Below are 24,919 nucleotides of genomic sequence, written 5' to 3'. Positions count from 1 at the left end.
GCTGCAAATCCCTGTAAAGGGAAACTGGAACTTTGTAATGCTTGGAACAAGTAATTGTTAAACAATCCCATCTTACCTGGAAATAGGGAAAAGCAATCCCAGAACTCTTAAGACTCCATTATGCCTTCAACTTATGTGAGCACACAGCATAGATATTTTAAACATAAAACACAAAGAGACAAACCCCAACATTTCCAAACAAAAACCAAAACAAAACAAAGCAAAAAAAAAAAAAACCAAACAAACAAACAAAAAAAAACCAAAAAAACAAAAAAACAAAAAACAAAAAAAAACCCAAACCAAAACCAACAAAACAAACCAAACCACCCAAACCCCAAAAAAAACCTCCCAAATCCCCAAGATCCTAACACAGAACCTATGTTTTAAGATGCCATTAGAGAAAATAAGTAATTCAAGCACTTATTTACTTGTATTACAATTTCTCTACTGCAATCAAGTAGCAAGAGAGGATCAAACTCTCAGGGAACTGGAAAAGGAGGTAGAAGTGCAGGATGGATCTGGCTGTGGGGCAGACAGGGCTGCAATTGCCACCATGACAAAAATATTATCAGAATCATGGTAAGAGATTAATAAAATATGATTATTAACAAACAGAAGGAATGGGTTTTCACTGACTGAACCTGTGTGACTTATTTAGGATCAGTTCTATCAATCACCTTTTCAGACCTGTAGTTGAACAGCTCGATTATTTGAAATACTTATTTTTGAGGGATGAAATAACAACATATTCCAGGATTTCTGAACCTTGCCCATTAATGGGCCCTGCTGCTCACACCACAGGTGCAAATACACCATCATTAGTAACATTTATTAAGAGAATGGGGTTTTTCTTAACATTCACAGAGCTCCTTTAGCACTCAGCAAGAGCTGAGGCTGTGACCTGACACGACAGCAAGGTCTCCACCTCTCACCTTTGGAAGAACCATTCCCAGTCCCTTAATAAAGCTGAAATGCAGGGAAATCCCCAATTCTGTGTCCTTCTCTCTGCACAAAGTGCCAACACAGAGCTTGTCCAGGAGTGTATTCCATGACCCCCTTTAGCAGGAGCCCCCAGGGAGCTGCAGTGGGGAAGGAAGGAGCTCCAGGAGCCCCAGGGAGCTGCAGTGGGGAAGGAAGGAGCTCCAGGAGCCCCCAGGGAGCTGCAGTGGGGAAGGAAGGAGCTCCAGGAGCCCCCAGGGAGCTGCAGTGGGGAAGGAAGGAGCTCCAGGAGCTCCCAGGGAGCTGCAGTGGGGAAGGGAAGAGCTCCAGGAGCCCCAGGGAGCTGCAGTGGGGAAGGAAGGAGCTCCAGGAGCCCCAGGGAGCTGCAGTGGGGAAGGAAGGAGCTCCAGGAGCCCCCAGGGAGCTGCAGTGGGGAAGGAAGGAGCTCCAGGAGCTCCCAGGGAGCTGCAGTGGGGAAGGAAGGAGCTCCAGGAGCTCCTGCTGGGGGGAATCAGGCAAGAGCAGGCAGGGAATCAAGAAATGGCATCAAGGGTCTGCTCTCCTCTAATTGCCCTGGAAAACCAAACCTGGGGTTGAGTTTGGAGCCAGGGGGAGTGGGCTCTGCTCCCAAGGAACAAGTGACAGCACAAGAGGAAACTGCCTCAATTGTGCCAGGGGAGGTTTGGATGGATATTAGGGAAAAAGTTTTAAGCAAAAGCCTTGGCACAGCCCCCCAGAGTCCCCATCCCTGGGGGGATTTAAAAGCCCTGTCTGTGGATGTGGCACTTGGGGACATGGGTCAGTGGTGGCCAGGGCAGTGCTGGGGGAGCAGCTGCACTCGGTGGCCTCAGAGGGCTTTCCCAAACTCAAGGATTCTGTGATTCCATGGCTCCCAGTGAAGCTGCAGCTGGCCAGTGAAAGCAGCAGTGCCACAAAGGGAAAAGCCACAGGGAGAAATCTTTGTGACTGGGAGAGGGCCACTCAGTGCTGGGGGACAGATGGGGGACCACTGGGATCCCTGGGATCCTGAACCATGGACAAATCCATGAGGAGACAAGGGAGGCTTCAGAACCAAACACTCCTGCACTGCAGCTGGAGAGAACTCCCCTGCCCTCCTTGTCCAAGTGCTTTGCAGACAGACAGGAAAGGGATTTTTCTGTAGTCAGTATGATTCAGAAATCATTTGTCAACCAACTCCAGCTCCAGGGTATTTTTTCCCAGGACTGTCTCCCTTCAACCCTAACAGCCACCTCAAATCACAGATGTGAACAGGGGTAAGAGGTGACTTTTATTCTCCCTTTTTCAAAAATATAAATGTGATCAAGATTAAAAGAGACCACTGAAGACACTTAAAGAGGCAATTAAAGCTAAATACTCACTAAAATATGTATCTGCAAACTCTTTTTGGTTTGTTTGGGGTTTTTTTTCATGTTTTTCACTTTATGATTCAGCAGGTCTCTGAAGGAGAGGAACTGACTGACTGAGAAGATCTTGCTAAGTCCATCCCAAGGGAGGGTCTTAAGCCACTGAGAAGTGCAAGTTGATGATAAAATTTTGCCAATAGGAGTACAAGGCTGGAAGGACCCCCTTGACTCTCTTGGCAAGAAAACAGCAGGAGAATACTGCAAACAAATTCTCCTTGCATAAAATCAGATAAAAATTGGAAAAATTTAAGGTTATTGCACAGAAACTGCATTATCTTGGTTCCTCTGGTTACTGTTCTGCAGAGTCCTCTGAAAAGGCAGGAAACTGAGAATGGAAGTGGCTATTAGATCCCATTCAAGCTGAGCACCAGCCTTCCACACTGGAAAATGCACTGAGGAAGGAGGTGCAAGAAGAATATGTGGTTCCTAAGGTCAAAAATAAATCCAGAGGGGGGCTGGGGAGCAGTTGGGCTCTCTGACACCACCAAATACCTGGGAAATTCCTTAATAAAATAAGATTTTCAAACTAGTGGTGAAAGGCAATTCTGTGGGTCTGTAACTGTGTCCTAGAAACACATCAGGAAGCACAGAGTGTCACACAGAAGAGGGCCCTCTGAAATCCTTAAAGAAAATAATGAAGAAATGAAATCATTAAGGTTGAGATGCTGGAGGAAGTCAAGGCAGAGAGCAAAGTGCTGTGCACCAGCCCCTTGTTTCCCTGGGGAAGCCCAGCTGTGCTCACCTGGAGGGGCACAAGGAGACGTAGAGCAGGATGAGCAGCACTGCTCCCACCACGGTTGCCAGCAGGGATCTCATCCAGGAGCTGAGCTGGCAGAAGTTACAGTACTGCACAATGGTGATGAGAATGGCACAACACATGAACATGGTGTACTGCAACAGAGAGAGAGAGGGGGGTTAGCAGCTGCCCTGCCCTGCCACGCTGGGCAATTCCTCTGGGTGGTGGGCACAGCAAGTGATCCCACGTGAACATGGACATCTTCCCTTCCAGCAGCAGAAAACCTTTAGCACTGGTGGTTTGTCACTGTTTTCCCTGGATTTTTATCACACACCCGTTATTTCAGTGATGGCCAGAGCCTCCAGCTTACCTTGGTTAAAAGCTGAGTGCCTCTTCTCACTCAAAAAAAGGGAAAAAATGAAGGTGAAAAGTCATGGAACCCCCTCTCCACTGCTGGGGTTAGATCCTGCCTGCTTTAAACTGAATATTGAAATTCCATTGCACTGGAAATGCAGAGTGCAATTCAGCCACCTACCCCTCAGAGAACATTCCCACACTGCCCTGGAACAGCTGAGCCCAGGCAAGGAAGGATCTCAGTGACAAAAGGAGCTTCAGTCACTGGCAACTCACACTTGGTAATGTGACCACTTGTGGGAATTTGAAAGGACAAGCTCACATTTTCTGCTCCAAATGCCTCATCTCAAGACCCCTTTACCTCTGCACAACTTGACTGAAGTGCAGGACAGGTGCATTGCCCAGAGCACCTTCATTTCCCCAGGAACAACCTCACAGTGCTCAAAACTCTCAAGTGTGCCAATGATGTGCCAATTTTGGTTTCCCAAGAATATTCACGACCATCCAAGCTAAACCAGAGACCCCACACTTGGATTAAGGAGCTCTGGTCTAGCTTTATGCTTGTGTTACAGAATGAAATGATCACTCTCTCCCTTTCTCTCTCCCTTTAGGTGTCCTGTGCAGCTGAAGTGCAGACTCTGCAGCCTGGCAGTCCTGTGGCACAACAAACAAGCATGTGATTGAGAGCAGACACAGTGTATGGGAAAAATCCTTACATAATTCACCATTTTTAAACCACAAACAACAACTGTTGGTTTTTTAAATGACTTAAAAACGGATAAAACTAATTTCAAAAGTGTCCATAAAACCCCCATAACTTAAACTTACTTTTTTCCCCCCATTTCAGGTCTCCTAAAGAGGCAGAGCACTGCTTCTCACTCCAAGTGATGCCCCAGCATGAAGCCAGCCTATAGAGGGTCAGGATGTGCTGGATTTTACTATGGATGCATGGCTTTGGAAAGTTTTTTTCTTTCATGGCTGTTTTTGTTAATTTTCATTTTAATTATTTTATATCCAGGGAGGGTATAAAATGCTATGAATAAAAAAAAACTTTGCAAAACCATGTCATAGTAAAGGAGGACACTTACCTGACCCTCTATAGATTGACTCCATTTCCTAGAGCTCCATGAGTGTGGAAACACTGAGCACAAGCTGAGCTGGGACATCTCTTGGAGAGTGAGCCAACAGCCCCACGACTCTGGAGCACCTGCAAGAGGAAAGAAAGCAAAGTTCATTCTCAGTTTGGTGATGAAAATCACCATTTTACTGCTGCTGCCTGAAGTGTTTTGACTCAACCCGACCTGCTGCATTGAGAACACATTCATAAAGTGGTTCTGATATTATCTGAAACATCTGGAGAGATGATCAAGGATGGTGATGAATGGGATGGTATCAAAATCAAATGGACAGATTTGAGAGATTTGAAGGTTTTCAGCTCCCTTCCCTTGAGGAAAACATTCCCATGGTTAGTTTACTGATAATCATGGAGGGCAAAGACCAGCATTAGACTGAATGAACAAACGAATCAATTGACAGCTTAAAAATTCTTCCCTAAAGCTCCAAAAGGTAGAAGCTGCAGAATGATCTTAAGCATGGGATGGAACAGAATGCCAACCACACCCTGCTGTGACTGTGATAACCACGGGATGTGTGCTTAAATCAGCAAGGACCAAAAAATGTGTGGTCACATGTTCCCATGGAACAAACAGCCCCCAGCACCCAGGAATAAGCTGTGATAGGAAGAGTGAAGAGGATCTGGTCATTACCTACACCCAGGGCCCTGAAATAGCAAGAGCTTTGTGAAACAGAACTCCCTGAAGGTCCTGGAAAGGAAGGATTGCACACTGTGCTGCCTAAGAGAAACCTGCAGAGAAACAATCTTTCATCTCCAGCTTGAGGCCATTTTGTTCACAGTTTTTAAGCCTTGATTTTATGCTACAGTTGGCTTTTAAATCAAACTGTTCTCCCCCCTCCTCACTGTTGCCCATGGCTGGAGCAAGAGGTGCCTTCCAACCCAAACCATTCTGTGATTCTACAAATGTTTAACCCCTTGTTCTCCCCTTCTGAGTGCTTTTAATAACAGAGACACCAAATTTCCTATGGATCTCTGTGTCTGGGTTAAACATGCCAATTTCTTTCCATTCCTTTTCAGAAGGCAGTTATTGCATTCCTTTAACCATTCCCACAGCCCCTGCAATGGCCTTTTCTAGGTACCAAGTGCTCTCTCCTTTGAGTTTCTTCATCTCACCCTGCAAAGCCAGAACACCCCTCACTAATCCTGTTCCTATTCCTACTATTGAGGTTCAGTGATACAGCTTCTCTAACTCCAAACTCCAAATCCAGCCCAGGACAATAATCCTGAGATAAACCACTTGCATTATCTCAGAAAAATTCCTGCAGAAGTGCTTGGTCTAAGAGGAAAAGGTATGCAAGCAGCAGGAGTTTCTAGGTATCCTCTCCCCTTTTGTTGGAGAGTTTTCACCATGGCTGTGTTTACATAACAGACTAGGAATTCCATCATCCACAAAGCCCCATCCCTCCAAGGGATCTGTATCAAACAGATGTAAAGCAGGAGGGAGATGGAGGAAGGCAGGCAAGCAACAAGCTTTGGTAGCTCCAAACAGTCACTTTAGAGAATGGAGTTCAACAACTTACATGTATATTTGTTTCAAAATCAGATGTGAAGTGTGAAAAAACTGCAAGGGCTGGGAGAGAAACCAGGATTGCACCGAAGAAGTGTCGAGGCAGCCAGCCAGAAATCACCTCCAGGAGACGCTTGGTGCAAGTCATCACCTCCTCCAGGAAAAAAGCCATCCTGGAACACAGGAAAGCAGGATCACTAATGGCAGCACACCTCCCTGTACCCCTCATTTACCTGGAATAATACACCTTCAAATCCATCACTCAGGCTCTGTGAGCACCTGCTGGTGACTCCAGGGAATAATCCAGCCTGGCTGCCAGAAGCCTGAGTGTTTGCTCCGGTGAGGAGGGGCAGCAAAGGGAGGGAGAGCCCTGGCACGGTGGCTTTGAGGAAGCAAACTGAAAGCCAAACTTGGAAGGTTAAGCAGAGGGAAGACTCCTCTCCATTCATAAATAAAGCAGGCAGGGAGGAGGGAAACTTTCACAAGTTAAAGCTACTGAAAATAACACCAGGAACGTCTGAGGAGCAGGGCAGCTCCAGCACCCATCACAACGCAACCCAAACCAGTTCTCCCAGTTGCAACCAGCCAGTCGGCAGGCAGGCTCCGTTCGTTCCCTGTCATTAGGGAAGGAGAAGGGGAAGGGGAGCGTGGGCTGCGAGCTGGAGGAGCCGAGCTGGAGCAGCCGAGCCCGGCTGGCACCGCCCCGCGGGAAGGAGCCGCGCTCGCCCGGAGCTGCCGGGAAAACCACGGCCCCAACCTGGGAAAAGATGAAGGAGCCAAGTGGAAGAGCTCTGGAGAGCAGCTTACCGGAGATGCTTCTCAAATGAGAGCAGCTCTAATTGCTAAAATGAATAAGGGAAGGGAAAAGGATGCTCAGTGCTCAAGGGCATTGCATAGAAAACTAGTATTTATCCACAGAAAGAAATCCCTGGGATAACTTCCTTCTCAAAGCTCAACATCAGTCACTTGAGAAAAACTGCAACTGCTGTTCAAGTGCCTAATTATTTCTAAGAAGCTGTAAAAAGGTGGTGGAGCACAGTTAGCTGCATCCAGAGCCATTAATGGCACGTGTGGCGTTACCAGACTCAGGCTGAGCAGGTGATTCTGCACTACAGAGCCCAAACAGTACAGAATCACCTTTTGTCTGGACAGGGATGCTCACAGCTGAAAAAAAAACCCAAACCCACCCACTAGATATGAAACTCCCAGTCTCCAAAGTCACACAAATTACCCCACATTGTTACTGTTATATTTTTCTGAAAAATCTTTTTGCACAGGATTTTTTTTCCTGAGAAGCTGAGAAGTCTCAGAGAAAAATGAAAACAAGAATTATTTTATTTGCTTTTTTTGGGTTTTGTTGCTGTGGAATGTGTTTTGACATTATTTACTAACAGGTGGTTGTTTCATTGGTTGCATGTGAATTGTTTTTACTTTTTGGCCAGTTATGGGCCAGTTTTGTCAAGAATCAGGAGGAGAAAGTAATGAGTTTTTTACTATTATCTTTTAGCTTTCTGTCTGTATTTTTAAAAATTATTTAGTATCATTTTAGTTTAGTATTATTTAATATAATATAATATCATAAGATAATAAATTTGCCTTCTAAGAACATAGAGCCATATTCATAATTTCCTCCTTTGACGGGAGTCTCAGAAAATACCACACCATATCACCTATATCTCTAAAAAGAGAAAAGACATCCACTCATTTTAAACCCTGTTGTCTGAAATACCAGGTTTTATACTGGATAAAAGCCTGACACAAACCAAGCTGAATTTAAATTTCTTTATGCTAGTTTAACACTCATTCCACACCTTTAAATAGAAATTGTTTGTGAATGAGATTTTAATTCTCCCGTCTGGAATTCTGTGAATTGCAATCACAAGTATTTTGAGGAGCATAAAGAACTCTTCTCTAATTGCATGTGTTAAAATCTGTCAATTATACCTAAACTCCTGGAAAAAGAGGAATTTGGGAGGACGGAACACACTGTAATTCATCGGGAGCCCACGAGAGGGTGCTCACAGATCTGCCAGTTCCCACTTTAATGGACTTCCATTCACACCAAAAATTCTAACTGCATTCCATCGGAAAACAGAATTTCCAGCAAAGCATTCAAAACTGGATAGAAAATATTTCAAAAGGCTCTCTAGAGTAAGAGCTGGGGTTTCTCAAGGGTTACAGACTGGCAGAACTGTCCCTGTGCCCTGAAATCACCACCCAACTCTGCAAAGAAAGCCCCAGTGCCCATCCTCCAGCAGCCCATGCACTGGGACTGGCAGTCCAGCACCTCCAGGGCTCAGCTGAGAGCACGGGCAGGGGAAGGGATGCCAGGCCAGGGCTCCCTGGGCACGCTGGTCCCCGTGAGGGCGGCCTGGTGCCACCTGTGCCCACACTGCCATCCCGGCTCTGTGGCACACGCCCAGCTCATGTCTCTCACCCCAGCCCACACACCAGGGACTCCACGGTTTGCGTTTCCCTCCTGCCAAGCCTCCATGCCAGGACAAATTCCTGTGGCAACTATAGCAACAAATCCAGGGGTGAACTCGGGGGGTTAATCCTGCCATGAGGACACTGCTTTATTTAGGCAGCTTCGTGTATTCCAGGGCAGTGCCACCTTTCTCCTGCTAATCTTCACCTTCTTGCACTGATTTCTCAGGATGGGATTTAGTGTGGGGCTCTGCACTCTGGAATTACACATGGAATTCTCCTCCTTAGCAGTGAATCCAGCCCAGTGCTCCCAGCACAGGAAGTCAGGGGTGCATTAAATCCAGACAGCAGTGAGAGCTGCAGACAGATTTAATGGCTACAGGGCAGTATCAGTAAATAATGCAGTGTCAGTGGGCAGCTCAACAGGGCTTAAATGCTAAAGCATCTGAGCTGTTTACACAAGCTGGAGTTCAAATTAGTAACTTTGACATAAATGATTAATGGCTAATGGAGACTGTTACCATCATTTTTGTATTTACTGGCAGTTTAAAATCAATTCCCAGAGTTCAAATCAAAAGCTTTTGGCATAGCAGCAATTTGGTGGGATATTAAATACCAGATGTTAGAAATAAATAAAGGCAAACAGACTACATTGTTTTCCTCAGCATCAATACTCTGTATCAGTCGTGTTAACAGATCTGGTTCATTAGGCTCCAGGGGCAGAAAGCAATTTCTGCTCCTGGTCATGAGGAATTTAGGAAGATCCAATGCTGGCCACAGGTCTTGGCTGAGGACAGACAGGGGGTGGCACCTCAGCAAGGCTGGGAAGGTGAAGCACCAGGAAAAGGGCAGTTCTTTGGTCACATAACAGTTTCCCTTCTACTGCTGGATTGCACTTGCTTCCTTCATCCAGAGGATTCCTTTTTGCTGCTAGAAAGGTCCTTTTGAATTCATGAATCAACTGAAAGTGCTCCCACCTCTCACTCTCTTGAACAGGGCTAGACACCCCCTCTTCTGCCCTCAACCCTTCACCCACAAGCCTTCCCTGAAGCACGCTGTCAAAAGCAACACATTTCTTTAAATAAACTATTTATAAGCAATTTTACTCGAGGACAAGATGTCAAAATTATCTAGTGAACAAAACTTCTATATTTGCACTCAATATTGGGCAGCTGTTGGGCAGAATCTTTAACCCCTACTCCTGCAGAGCCACTGCTCAGACTCCCCAAGTGGAATCACACATTGTTTTACATTCAATGACAAAAGTTGTTTTTTTTAAATAAGAAAACTTTAGGATCTCTTACACTTCAGCTGAGCTTGTCAAAGTAGCTGCATTTCAAGTGGGCAGAAGGACATTCTTCAGAGAACATTTACAGAGGAGATGACATCTTCCACGTGCTCACAAATGAAGCACCAATTTTTGCATGCAGCTTTATACAATTAATTTTCAAGTGGCTCTTGTGCTAACAGTGGGATGCTCATCTATAGGTACTCCAATAATTTATTATCAGACACTTCAGAGGAATCAAAACATCCTTCTCCCTCGCAAGCTTTGCTCCATGAGGACTTCTGCTGTTGCAGAACTCAAGTTTTAAGGTGTTTCTCACTGCCCAGGCTGTGACAGTGCTGTGCTCTCCTCTTCCCTCCATCAGCTGCACTGAGCCAGGGGAGCCCTTGCTAGGCTGAGTCCTGGATTTCATTAAAATTTAGCTGATTTAAAGGCAGGGTGTTTAGCATCATGATAATGAAAATACAATGTGAAACTTAGGCAAGAATTTTCTGGTCTTAAAATAATCCCTTTTCCTGAAATTCTGGGATTGTGCCCAGCATTGTAGTCCAGTCTCCTCCCCAAAGATATCTCGGTGGTATTCTGTGATTGTCATTTGGGATGACATTTCTGCACAGGAAGTTCTGAACTGTTTCTGTGCATAATGAGTGGTCAGAGGGAGCAGTTCTCACTTGGATTTGAAGAGGAAAAAGATGATTTTCACCTCCCTGCCCAAAGGAACTGCACAGAGTTTGCCTCAGGTTATGGAGACTGGGGTGGCCCAGAAGTGTATTTTAGGTATTTACTATAAAGCAAATACACAAGGTAAATTCAAAACATCCCTGCTGGTTTGAAGGAGAGGACAGGGCAAGGCAGTGGTCACTTGCCCCATCCAGCCATTCCTGGATCCCAGGTAACAGGACAATTGAAGGGTCTGGAGATCACAGGTCAGGTTGACAGCACAGAGCTGCAGTGAAGCCAAACCCCTGCACAGCCACTCACAGATAAAAACACTTTGCCAACTCTTGACTATACAGACTGAAAACAACAATTTTCCTTCTCCTTAAGGAACCCATAAACCACCAATTACAAAGCAGCACTGCAATAAAACCTTATGTATCTACCTATAAATATTTCTAAGATTATAGCAATATTTTTATAAATGTACAAAGTAAGGCAAAAGCAATGTCCTGTGGGGAAAACAACAAACTGAAAAATACTAAAATGAAGTAAGAATTCACCTGTAAAGTGAGTGAACACAAATCTTCTCCAAATACACCTGGACAGCTGAAAGCAGCACTTCTGTAAAGTAGTGATTGAGCTGTTCCCAGCTGAACAAGTTCATGGCCACCAAACCCAGACCACCCGAAAGAGCTGCCTGAAAACTGCCTGGAATTAAACTTCTGCCCCACCCAAACCAGAGTGCAGGAACTTCTGTAAAGGGGAAAATGCATTTTTGATGCAAGAATGACAACTCCACCAGTTCAACCATCTCCCAGTACAGCTTTTAACTCCCTGAATTTCTAGATTTTCTAAAAACCATTCACATTGCAACAACCAAACACACCTGCTAAGAAATGCTATATTTAAAAGCATTTCATAGATGGCTTCTCTCTACTCCATATGCCAGCTTTGATGTAAATCCACTTGCACACATTTATATGCCCAGCGAGGCACAAATTCCTTCAGTGACTACATTAATTCAGTGTTTTTTACCTCAACCCTGCAAAGTCAAAATTAGAGTGCAAACTGCAATCTCTTGTTTCTTTTGAAACAGCAGTAGAAATTGCTTCCAGCTCGTAATTACAAAAGCATTTTGACTGACACATTCCTGACAGACATGCAGAACTCCAGGAGAGGACACCCATCTGCACACACCGTCCTGATCCTGCTGTTGTGTCTGGGAAGTGCAGGGACACCAGGATGAGGAGGGCAGAGTGAACTGGCTCCCACAGGTCCAGACAAACAATCAGCTCATTAACAGGTCGATCACCTGGGTTAATGACAGCTTACAGGGGTACCTGTGCAGATCACACCCGGGGAGCAGCAGCTGCACTGAACCAAGGGCTCTGAGTGTGGGAGAAGCCTGGGGATGGAGGAGTCACCACAGCAGTGTGCTGGAAGCCCAGAACAGCCCAGCACTGGGGGTGACTGGTGCAAAATGGGAATGAGGAGCTGCTGTTAAAAACCTGGCACCTGCAGCCACGGCTCTGAGGGCACAGGAGAGGCTGAGGGGCAGGATGAGGGTTCAGGTGTGGGGTTGGCACCTCTGAGCACAGCCCTGCCAAGTGCCACCCCTTCTGCAGACAGAACAGTGCCCCTGCCCTTCTGGGGAAACACTGCACTCCTGTCGTATGTCAGACACAGAAAACATGAACTATCTCAATGTTAACCCATGAAACTTTAAAAAAAAAAGTGAACAATGTGCCTTTAGCAATTTCTCTTCTTTCTTTCTTTGAGGGCAGCATTGCTCTTTGCAGCTGTGACACATGATGTCATTTTTAACCCCAGAACTCTGTACTTTTATCTGGGAGTTTAAAGGAGTGGTTTTTTGGGTGGGTTTGTTTGCAGGACAGATCAAAGTTTTCTGTTTGAATTCTGACGGTCCTGTGAGGACAGAAGACATACAGTGGCACGTGGCATCCCAAGGACCAGCAGGAGGGGCAGGGATGGGGTGCAGATTCCATTTCCCTGTGTGACCTCTGTCAGAGTCACAGCTCTGCTGCAATTCCTGGCACACAGGGTGTGCCATGAGCCTCGGCTGCACTGACTCTGCTCTTCAAGCCTACAGCCCGTCCCAGCCAGCTCCTGGGATGCTGTCAAACCAAATGTTCCTGCCCAGCCTGCTCTCTGCAGGCTTTGCTCCACTTTCCTTACCTGATGGAGACGACAAGGGACAGCACCTCCAGCAGGATGGCGATGACGAACACGGCGACGGCGGCGGGCGGCGGCGCGGACGCCACCACGCCGTGCTTCAGGAAACACGTGATGGAGAGGATGAGGAACACTGTGGTGGACAGGAACACGTCCAGGAGAGAGCTGAAGGTTGCACTGGCAAAGGTCTTCACTGGAGCATTCCTTATGACCTGTGTGGAGCACAAGGATTGAAAGGAATCAATGGTATTTTGCTGAATTCAGCTGGAGGGTGAACAGCAGCTCCTAACAAATGTGGAAATTTTGGCCACTGCATTAATCCAGTGTAAGCACTGGTTGGAAACAAGAAGAGGTGGTTTGATGGTGTCACAGCTCCCTCAGCAGACCCTGTTGAGAAGAAGTATTGGTGGCAAAGCCCCCAAGCCTGGGGTGATTTTCACACACTATTATGATACAGAAATAAAACAACATGAAAATTCACTATTCTGTGCAAAGAAACATTCATATAATAAGTAGAAGATAAATTATGCGATATTTTCTTCTATTATTTTAATTTAAAATAATAACAGACTTTACTATAACCTTTTTAACCTTAAAAAAACCCTTCTAACACCACTCCACAGTCACAACTGTGGCAGAATTCACATCTCCCTTTCAGACCAGATTAAAAGCTGTGTAATTCAAATTGATCAGAGCCCAGGACATCCAGTTCTGCTCTTCCATAACCCCTCACCACACATTCCCATCCCATCCTGGCCTGGCCCTGTGCTTGTGCAGCTGTGCTTTGTGCTACTGTGACTAGTCCTGATCAAAACCAGATCATGAGCTCCTGCCTTATGAAGGTGAGCCCAGTCCTAGGACTGTTTGTATCTACCCAAGTTTAGAAAGCAAGCTCCATAGAAAAACATAAATTATGTAATCAATGTCACCATGAAGGTGCCCAGTTGGAGCACTCTGGTTTAATTTGGAAGTTTCTTTTGTTCCTCAGAACACTTCCTGTGCTCGGCAATACTGGGAAACAAACTTGTTCCTCATTTGTACCTCTCTGCAACCTAACAAATCCAGCCAGCATCACTTCAGGGCCAGAATTACCTTTGAACTTGAAGGGGTGGCAGCATCCTGTCCATCCACAGGTGAAGTCCCATCAATTGAATGAAGGGAAGCAGCACCGTGTCCCCAAGTGACAGAGTTAAAGATGCCCTAACAGTGCTAAGTAGTGCCTTCATTTCCAAATGAGAACAGATGAAGGCTCTTGGGAAGCAGAGTTGATTCCAGGGAGGGATCACAACCTGAGCAGCTGGCACTGTATAATCAGAGGTGAATTCAGGGGTGCTGGGAGTCACTTTCAGCAGCATTGACTGTCAGGCCATTAGAGAAGCTGGACTGTTGTCAAATCTTTTCACTCTCCAAAAGAAGATTTCATTGCTGTTTTCAACCAGAACTCTGCTAACATTAAAGCTTTAACAGGTTTTTGCCCCAGTGCTGCAGAGTTACTAATAGAGAGTGAAAATTCCCACTTTCAAGGAGGTTTATGTAATAATTTTAAAATTATTAGCTTGCTACTAAGAAAATCACAGGCCGCATTTCTGCTCTTTCTAGGCATTTCCTACATAGCCACATTAATAGGTCCATCTGTATATGCTTTACTATCCCTGCTTTGCTTCTCTTTCCAATCTTTCCACTGGAAACTACTTGATTTACTATGTTTTTTACAGTTTGCAAATTTTGCAGGCTGCATGCCACAGGAAGTTTCTCTCTGTTGTTGCTACAGGAACTTTATGCAGAGAGATAGCACCAAATTGCAGTGCTGCAAGATGAGCGTGGAGCTCCTGACCAAAGTGAAGAGACTGAACTGCAACACAACTGGGCTTTCCTTTGGTAAAATAAAATAAATTAAGTGAAGTGTCACCTGGAAGTATTGGAAAACAAGCAAATATTGTTAAAGAGAATGTGACAACACTGCCCAGAACTGAAAGCAACAAACAGCAGAAGCAGAAATCCTTCTGCCCTCAGATGCAGCACACACTGGGAAGAAAAGAGACCCACATGTCATTTATCCTGATGCAGTTCTGCAGAGGGATCACCCACATCAGCAGCTCAGTGCTGCTGGAAGGGAAGGGCCCGCTCCCCTTCCTGCTGCCGGACGCTTATCTCGGGCTGCCTCTGGCACTTGCCAAGCCCTCCAGAGCTGCTGCTGCTTCCACAAAACACAGAACAGCACAAAACAGCCCCAGATGGAAAGAGAAAGAGCCCCAAACAGAAAAACAAACCATGAATATTTCATGCTAGGTCAGTAAATGAAGTGCTCACAGCGGGGAAGGCTGAGAAGCACCAGAGCCATTAGAAGGAGCAGGGAGGAGGAGGATGAGGAGGAGGAGGAGGAGCAGAGGGCAGAGCATTTGTCTTTTCTTGGCAGCAATTTTTCAGCTACTGGTCAAATGCAGCCTCAGCTCCAACTGACACCTAATGTCACTCTAGGTAAATTTAAACTATCTTGCTAGTTCCTATCAGTCAGGCAGGACAATCCAGGGCTGTGGAAAGCCTGTGATATTATTAGCCCCCAAAGGAATGAAGGAGTTTTTAGACTCAGTGCAGAATCCTGAAGAAAACACCAAGTTCCTTACAATTTACTGCTCCTTACAATTCCAGTGTTTTGAGCTGCACACTTATGGAATTAGGACATTGGAATTCAGCACTGGTTTGGATTCCATAGGGATAACCATGAAACTGTGACTAAACAAGAATCAAATTCCAAGTTACCATTCTCAAAGTTAGAATATTTGATGAGAAGACAAGCAGCAATTGGTCCTTTACTTTGGTAAGTTGTGGTCCTTACCATCTCAGCATGGTTCTCTGGCCACCCTAAAGACTTGGAACATTACCTGAACATGGAGAAAATCAGGGTACCTCAGATTTCCAGCCCAAACACTGCACTAGACTCAGGGCATGGCAAAAGATGCTCCAAGGGCTGGAACCCCTCTGCTCTGATGCCAGGCTTGGAATGCTGGGGGTGTTCAGCCTGGAGGGGAGAAGGCTCCAGGGACACCTCAGAGCCCCTGCCAGGGCCTGAAGGGGCTCCAGGAGAGCTGCAGAGGGACTGGGGACAAGGCATGGAGGGACAGGACACAGGGAATGGCTCCCACTGCCAGAGGGCAGGGCTGGATGGGATATTGGGAATTAGGAATTGTTCCCTGTGAGGGTGGGCAGGCCCTGGCACAGGATGCCCAGAGCAGCTGTGGCTGCCCCTGGATCCCTGGCAGTGCCCAAGGCCAGGCTGGGCAGGGCTGGGAGCAGCCTGGGACAGTGGAAGGTGTCCCTGCCATGGCAGGGGTGGGATGGGATGAGCTTTATGGTCCTTTCCAACCCAAACCTTCCACAGTTCTATAATAAACTGAAAGGAGACTCTTTTCAGAGGCAGCAATATCAAACAGCAAATCACATTGGACATTTCATGACCCTTGTCATGAAACAGCTGCAACAAAATGTGTTAAAAACCCCAAGGACAGACAGTGGCTTAGACAGATTACAGACAGAAACCAATGCAGTAGAAACACACCTCTTCCTGGTAGCTGGTCCTGTAGGCCATCTCCAGATCCTGATCCAAGAAGTTGAGGCTCAGCTTGTTAATAGGTGGTTTAAAGAAGTAATCCTTCATGAGGCTGAAGAGAGAAGACAAAATCAACATCAGTTTGTTCAGCTGTACCTCCTTCAGGTCCCCCCAGACTGTGGCTGCTGTTCCTAGGGATGCTGGCACTTGGCTTTGAAGTTCCTGTGGTTTTTCTTCTTTCTTGATCACCAAAGTATCCTCTTACCCAATCACTTGCTCAGTGAAAGGAAATATTCCACAAAAAAAGCAAATTTTATACTTCCAGGAAGAGTCTAACAAGTCCTTCCAGCAAATTACCAGATCTAACTGATGAGTACAGATAATTGTAACATAAGCCAGCAAATAGTAAAGGTTAATTGCTGCTACAGACACACAGCCTCTGGAGACACGTGGCTGTGGGATATTTGTGTCTTGGGTGGAATTCTATGGCTCAAAGCAAGCCAAGGATGACAAAGGTGACAAATTGTTATGGGGAAAAAAAACCCCATTGCCCATTTTAGAAAACAGCAGTTTCTTGTTATTTCAGACACTAAAATAACTCTGTAACTCAACTGGGAACATTCCCTTAATGATCCAAGCTGCAGAGAAGAGATGGAGAGCTGAGATTTACTTCTGAAATGGGAGATTTGGAATGACCAGCACCATCAACAAAGGCAATGACAACTAATGACATCAGGGCTAAAAACCCAGAGGCAGCATCTACCACAGGGTGTTTATGCCCTCCTTCACCTTCATCTTTTCTACAGAAGGTGAAAAAGTCCCACAACAACACAAAAGCAGCTTCAATCACTGGAAGCTGAGTTTATTCCCCATCCTCTGGAAGAAAACTAAAAAACTGAGTTTTGCACCAGCAGTATGAGGGTGATGAATGAAGTTTCCTGGTGGCACTTGATCTGCCAGTCTTTTCACCCCTGAGCAGTGCCAGGGAGCTGAAGGGACTCGAGAGCACCCAGTGCTCCGTGCCCAGGGTCACAGAGCAAGGTCACACCTGCTTGTGGCACTTGTGGCTGGGCCAGCCCGTCCCCCCTGCTCTGAGCAGCTTCCCAACACACTCCTCCCTGCCTGTGAATCTCCTCTCATTTCCAAGCAACTGATTCCATGTGTTATTTACAGGGAATTGTTTCTAAAATCCCTCCCAATCTAAAATGGGGTGGCTCCTTTCCCAGTGCTGTTCCCACCCTGGGAACTGCAGCACCAGAGCCACAGTCACAGTGGGCAATTTCCAAGCTGGTGACTCTGAGCAAAAACCAGAGATGCACATGAGGTCAAATTCCAAGCAGATGAAGAAGCTGAAAGAAAGATCCTACAGAGCTTGTCCGTGCCTGAATTCTTTTTTTAAGGGGGTTTGGTTTCAGGGTTATTTTCTGTTTATTTTTATGGAACTCTTGCCTAAGAGGTTTTCTTGGAAGCTCCCAGCACAAGATGGCATGTGGGAAGCATTTTTTTTTAAAACTCAGATGCAAGATCAACCAAACACACATTCCTAGACTGATGCTAGAGAAGACAAAGGAGTCTAAGCATGAATATGGCTGATACTTGGTAACCTTTAAACATTCTGGCTTTGGCCAATACATTAAAAATATCAGGATACTCTGAAGGAATGACAGGATACACTCACTTGAGTCACCCCTCTCCCTTTCATTCTTGTCCTCATTCCTCATTCTTAGACATTTCTAAGAGCATCTTATAACAAAAATTGTGAAAACTTTTGTTTTGGTTTTTTTTTTAAGTACTGTTGAATCCCCTTTCTCCCTGCAGGGAAGCTCCAGGAAGGTGGTGATGGTGCTGCTGTGCTGGTTAAGGGTGTAGGAGGATCAGTCCAGCTCCACAGTGCAGCACGAAGCAGAGGGTGGAACACGATGGAGCCAGGGTGAAAGCAGCATTCCCGGGGCTTCTCAGCTCCCTGTCAGCTCATTCTGCCTCCAAAAGGAAGATGCCACTTGATGAAACAGTCAAGTACATAATCAGTTTCCCAGGAGGCCTTTGCCTCCCAGCACAGGGTGTTCCCCGGACCAAGCATGACTGGGAAGTGGGAAATGAAAGAAACAAACAAATTTTAAAATAATGAAAAAGTATTTCCACAAGAAACTGCCCCAAGGAGGGGATGAAGGGCTGCACAGAGCCCAGTTCTGAGGGAGCTTCATACATCCCTGAGATTCTGCTCTGCAAGTCTGCAGGGATCATTGTGAGCACTGCCCTGATCAGCATACCAGTACTTGCTTCTTGTACTTCAGAAGGTTTATAACCTAAGGAATACCTAATTTTTGTTGGAAACAAAAATCCTCAAACCAAGAATCCTTTGAGGATATTCCCAGTGAAATTAAATTCAAACATTCTAAACCTCACACTACAGTTTTCTTTTAAAGAGCACAATAATCTGTGGGTTACAATGAACAAAGAACAGGATTTTTACAGAAGTAAAGCCAGACTCGAAGCTGAAAGTATTCACTGTTTCTCAAATATAGAGAATCAAGTAGTATGAACTAGTAACTTTCACAAAAGGACTCTTTTGTAATGTACTAATACAAACATGCCACACTAATACTGTCTTTATTAACATTATTTTTAAAGAACATTGGAATTGTGCCGAGGTATCAGCTCCAAGGTGAAATCTTGGCATGCAAAAACCTCTCAGGCACACAGCTGAGCTCAGTATCCCCAGTGTCCAGCATTTCCTCCCAGCCAGCCCCAGGCAGCTTCCTAATGCAGTCCACAGGCTCCTGAATCCCCCCAGGACATGTTTAACCCTTCCCAGCTCTGCAGGAAGCCTGTGGGATTAATTTATGCACTTTATCACCATATCTGGGTTAAGTATTTTCTGTTAAAACAGGAATTTATATCCAAGTGCCAGCAGTGGAAATCACTGCTCAGTGCTCAGGGAAGATCACTTGGCTTTGCAACAGCATCAAACTCAGTGAAAATGGGGATTCCTGTAAAATGACCACGAGGAAGTTTGGTCCCCTCTCTGAGACACCTCAAATTCCCCATTCAAAAATATTCATAGATACTGGATTCATCAAGACCAACATTATGTTTTACAGAAGGGGACCAAGAGCATTTTTAAAATGGCTTATTCCATACCATTTCTCATTGAGAAATGTTGAAAAAATCAGTGTAAACTGGTAGGCTTAAAGCATTTCACACAGATCTAATTAATCAGAAGATTATTTTTGGAAAGTTATGTTTACATGAACTGAACTCAGCAGAGAAGTTTCCCTGGCAACAAGAAATGGCCCACTTAATATGGTAATGATGATATTTAATTGGGACCAAAAAAAAGCCAGGCTTTGACTGATCTCAAATCATGGTACTCCTTCTTCCAAATCAGAAAAAATTACCCATTTTGGGAGTGGAGGAGGAAAGCACCAGAACACAAGAACTTGAGTGAAGTATCTTCAGCAGACCATCTGCATAAATTAAGCTACTTCTATAACTTACACTTTGCAGAGTGTTGGTTACATTTTAAAAAATATTCCTATTTGTTCTGGCTGATTTCTGCCAACATCTGGACATTCCCAATCCATCTATTTTCTAATATTTGGGAATAGCAGCTAAACCTCCTTTCTCAGCCACTAATGGCAGACCACATACTGAAAAAAAAAACAATAAATCTTAAAGTTGGACTCAAGTGGCAACAGGAGAAAGGCAAACTGACAAAATCCAGGTAAGAGACTGGAGGGACTCCTGTCCCTCCCTCCCACCTCTCCCTGCCTAAGTCATGTTTCCATAAAGGTGATGGTGTCCCTGTTCCAAACAGCTGAGTCCACAGGAGAACACAGTTTCAAGGATATTAGATAAAATACACTCAACCTGAGTAGAAGCAATGAAATAAAAATAGCCATAAATAATAACAAACTCCAGCTATCTGTTTAACTGCTCCAGTCAAGTCACTGCCATCATGGAGATATGGTTGTGTGTTGATAAAAAATCCCACACTACTGAATTTTGAAGAATATTTCCTTTGCCCAAAATAAGCTTTTTTGTTTGAAACAGAGAGAAAAACTCATTTTACAATATCTAAGTAAATAGTAAGTCCATGAGAATTCACTCCTATTAATTCTCCTTCCAAGCCCTGTAGGATTTCATGATTAGCCACATGTTATCAGACATTTTTCTTTTACTGTAAAAAATGTGAGTTTTGCAGTTCAGATTTTATGTTACACCCTAAACTGCAGAGGAAGGAACACACTACATGTATTAAGAGGACTTTGGATTATAAAATGGAGTTCAACTTTGTGACAAGGGATTTAAAGAGCCTTTTCCCCTTCAAAGACTCGACTGGAGGAGGACTGACAGGAGGACTGTTCACCATGGAAGCAATGAAAAACTGGCTTTACTTATTTTAAACAGAAAGTTTCTGATGTCAAGTTTCTGCTGTAGTTTAACCAGAAAAAAGACTAAAATCAGAAAACTTCTAACGTGTTGTATGTTGACAACAATTACTGAAATCAGACAAAAGGCACACAAATACTAAAGATATGGGACCCCAGTACTGCCTTCTCACCTTGACAGGGTTTCCCACTGCACAGCTCCATTCTCCTTACCTGTCCTCTTTAATCACATCCACGAAGTGGGCATCTGTCTTTTCTCGGATGTTTTTGAACCTCAGGGGGAGCAGAGCTGACTGGTCCAGGCTCACTCCGCCCCAGCGCCCCTTCTCCTGCAGCATTTCATACAGAGAGGTCTGGCTGTTGCTGAGCTTCTCCTCCTGGGGAGGACTCAGGAGCCCATTCTGGGTCTTTGGGCTGTGTCCTCCTGGAGCCTGGACAACAGAGAGCAAAACACACCCAGGGAATGTCAGCAGAACAGATGGGAGAGGCTGCAAGGAACAAAACTTGGAGGAGCTCTTTCCTCAGCACCCTGAGCTCTGCCCTGGCCACACAGACCAAGCTCCCCCTGCCCTGAACCCAGCCCCATTTCCTGTGCATGGATCTCCCACACCTGCCCTGACCACACAGACCAAGCTCCCCCTGCCCTGAACCCAGCCCCATTTCCTGTGCATGGATCTCCCACACCTCCCCTGTGCCTCTTTAGGTGCCACCTTTGTGCCTTCTATGAACCATCTCCCTCAGGAGCAGAAAACAAAGCACATTTTCACACACTCAGTGACAAGCAATCACAAGCCCAAATTTCATTCACTCATCTTATGGATAAGATTCTTCTAGAAAGCTTTCTAAACACACATTTAATTTGTGCTGACTCTCCCTGGCTCATGAGAGCTCACTCTGCCAGCCCTTGCTGATCCTTCCCCTCACCACTACAGGCCTGCTGCTTTCCCAGAGGTTCCCCCTCTCCCCCACCTGTGGGAACAGCCCTTTTGTACATCTCATCCTACAACAAAAACTCCTGAAAATTAAACTGCATTTCCTTCTCTAAGACATACTTCTTTTTTTCTGGTTTTCTTTTGTCTTTGTATTAGTCAGGACAGCTTTAATTCTGACAACAGCTTGCAACATGGCTTAGGTACACAGTATCACCAATTCTGCTGTCACTGGAGAACACAAATTACTTTTAAACAAAAATAATTCTATTTTCATGGAGCCTGAAGTTCCCTCTTTTACATTTTGTTTGACCTAGACCAATATGTACTGAAGCAATTCCAAAAGAATTAGACAGCTAAGTGTGGTTAGAATGAAAATGAACTGCAGTTAGTCAGGATCATTTTCAAATGCAAACATAGAGCAAACTTGGCATATTTGAGTGTTCATCTTTCCCCCTCCATATCTTATCACTTATCATGTAGCATTTATCCTCATCCTGAAGCCCACTCATGACAGAAGTTTCTCCATTCCTGCTTGTACAGAAGTGACAAGCTCCTCCAGAAGACTATTCCTGGATGCCACCACAGTGACCATAAATAAATACCATAAATATCATCACCACCCCAACCACGTGCTGGAATATGTTACTGACATTGTAAAATCAACTTAGTCAAAGTTAAAAAATATCTTCTTTCTGGCTGCCTGTGCAAAATCAATTCCACTTCCTCGTGTGATCTGTCCTGTGAAGAAAAGGAGGCACGTGAACACAGAGAGGTGAAGGGAAAGGTTCAGACACAGCCAAGGAAGAGACAAGACCAAGGAGGCAGCAGGAGAACCCTGCTCAGGGAAGGGTCAGGAAGCCCTTGGGCTTGGCTCCTGTCACAGCCAGGACCTCCAGGGCTAAAGGCATAACAAGGTGTGTTGGAAGGGTTCCCTGGAGCTACAGGAAAAGCAGGAGGAGGTGGGTTGTGCTTCCCCTTCCTCCTCCCTCCCAGGGGGATGTGGGATCCCCACCCTGCGGGCTGCCCCGGCCGAGGTGTGAGCCCCAGAGCCACGTGCTGGGAGCCAGGAGATGGAAGGAGTCCCAGTCTGGTCCCTCCTAGCCCTCACAAAAGCTGTTTTGGCAGCTTGCAGGTGTTCCCAGCACAGTGGCAGCAGCTGAGGAAGGAATAGGAAATGGGGTGGTTTCCTTGGTGTGCTGCCAACGCTTTGCTGCAGACCATGATCACCAGAAGGGAAAGGGGATGGCAGCCACTGATCCCAGCAGGGCCACACCAGGGCACAGAGGGACACTCCTGTAAGAGAACTCACATAAAATGCCACCAGGTTCTTTTCTAAGAGAAGACACTGAGCAGCTCCTGAGCAAGTCCTCCTCTATCTCTGCCAGGTTATCCAGCCTGCCCAGAGGGAACAGGGCTGTGGAGCATCCTGCAGAACCAGGACAAACCCCTCTGGTTTTGGGGTGAGGAGGACCAGCAAAGGGAAACCAAATCAACTGACCAACCAGCTCTTAGTGAAGAGTCTTCATTGTTTGGTGGGTTGGTTTTTCTTAACTTATGCTAAAGATTGTATTTGCTTAGAGCATTTCCCAGAACAACCTGAAGCCTAAAGAAAAACTGAAAGTCATAGTTACCATTTTTTTATTTCCCCTGTGAAACAATCTTTCTCCTCTTCCTCATCACTCCAGCCACTTGTTACTTGAAAAGCAGAAAGCAAGAACTCATAGTTTTTGTCATAATCAGCTCAAATAAAAGATCTGGACTCCTTGGCACTGTCTGCTTTCCCTGCTGTTCCTCAAGATCATCTGAAAAATGCAGTGAAAATTTCTCTCTTTCAAAGAAGGTCAGCATGGACTTCTCTCTAGCTCCTTGGCAAAGGCTCAAATCCCCAAGAAAATTCTTCCCTTCAGTCAGCTCAAGGTTTCTCTGTGCTCTGTTAATCTTAACAGGCAGGGATTAGAGTATGAAACTGTTTGTGTAGGAGAAAATCCCTATTTATTAAATGTTGATAGCTCCAACGTTTCTGGGACTTCTGAAGGCAACAGGCTGTAGGGTTTCCCTGAGAACTTGGAGGCTTGGTGTGGTGTTTCCTCTCATCAAGAGACAAGGAGGCTCCAGAGGCTGTTGGGAGCCATGCAAGTCCAAGGATATGATTAAACATCATTAACATTCCCTAAAGACAGGGGATTTGAGTGCAGCATGTGCTGTGGGAAGGGAACAGAGATGGGTAGAGGGAGCTTACGTCTCTTCTTCCCCAGAGAGCTGAGGCTGCAAGGAAGTCTTGGGAACCAAATGCCACAGCAACCCTGTGCATGTGGCTGTTCTCTGAGCTTTCAGCTGCACAGGCATCCCAGACTTACTGACAGCCATGACACAGCTCCCATTTTTGCCTGAGCAAAAACCGAACCAAACCCAAGAAGGACATGAGATTTGGGCTCCATTGGAATTCCTCCAGTGCTGTTACAGACCTCTGCCTCAACTCTGTGTACAAATCTCCTCCAAGGAAGGTCAGATGACTTGCTGATTCACACGCATGAAGCCCAGGCAGCTACAGTAGGAAGCAGCTTACACCAGGCAGTTGGCACCTAAGGACAGTCAATCCCTCCTCAGTCGGTTCTTGGAGATCCCTGCACGTGGGCAGAGGCCACCTGGGGAAGAAGCATCTCCTGCCTACCATCTTGGCAGCCCAGGCAGATCTCCCACATGTTCTCTGTCTCAGAGATCTCAAGCTGGTTTGAGACAAGTCCCTGCTGACACCTCCCTCAGGGCTCGAGGGATCATGATTTTATTCTTTTCTTAGGCTGTTTCCTGGAACTCTGGCACAGAACTGCTGTGTAACACACCCCTGAGCCCAGTAAGGCAGGCCCTGCTCCTGAGCTTACAGCTTCAGCATGAGGCAACATGTCAAGAGAGGGACAATCACAGACTAATGCAGTGGCTCAGCAGTGGCAACAATGCTGGCAAGCTTTTCAGTCAGCTTTACTGGCAAGAAGAGCTGTAAGACAGACATGAAGAACAAGATCACTGTCTCAGAGCATGTCTATGAAGTGATTCTCCCCAGGGAGGGAAAACATTGGATTTATTTGAATATATAACAACCAGGTAATGAGCACTGCTCCTCAGTCTGCATTCATCTTAACATTCAGGGAGGAGTGAGAGGTGACAGGCAGAGCAGAGAGGCTGCAAAGGCCACACACAGGACCACAAACAGGCAGTGTGGCATGGCACAGGAATGAGGTGGCTTCAGTGAGAATATAAAAGCAACAGGCAAGGAAACAAGCGTGGAAGCAGCACGAGGAATACCACAGAGGCTGTTTCTGTAGGTCAGGAAAGGATGCAAACTGACTTAAAGCTGTGAATTCTGTGTGTGAACAGGAACGGCCTCGTCT

General features: G+C 45.7%; 1 protein-coding gene across 2 annotated transcripts in view; it reads right to left on the bottom strand.

Annotated features, from left to right (window-relative positions):
- ADCY9 (adenylate cyclase 9) overlaps positions 1-24,919 on the bottom strand; it is an 82,913-nt gene that overhangs the window by 7,997 nt on the left and 49,997 nt on the right. For both annotated transcript variants that reach the window (XM_064390900.1, XM_064390901.1), the window contains 5 exons: positions 20,815-21,032; positions 16,220-16,322; positions 12,667-12,875; positions 6,109-6,268; positions 3,106-3,254 (listed from right to left, as the gene is read on the bottom strand). In XM_064390900.1, coding sequence (XP_064246970.1) covers positions 3,106-3,254; positions 6,109-6,268; positions 12,667-12,875; positions 16,220-16,322; positions 20,815-21,032 — 839 coding nt within the window. The remainder of the gene's footprint in view (positions 1-3,105; positions 3,255-6,108; positions 6,269-12,666; positions 12,876-16,219; positions 16,323-20,814; positions 21,033-24,919) is intronic.

The sequence above is a fragment of the Passer domesticus genome, chromosome 15 (genome assembly GCF_036417665.1).
Source record: "Passer domesticus isolate bPasDom1 chromosome 15, bPasDom1.hap1, whole genome shotgun sequence".
In the NCBI taxonomy this organism is placed as follows: Eukaryota; Metazoa; Chordata; class Aves; order Passeriformes; family Passeridae; genus Passer; species Passer domesticus.
Note: the sequence above shows the minus strand (reverse complement) of the source record. Positions and strands in the feature narration are given on the sequence as shown.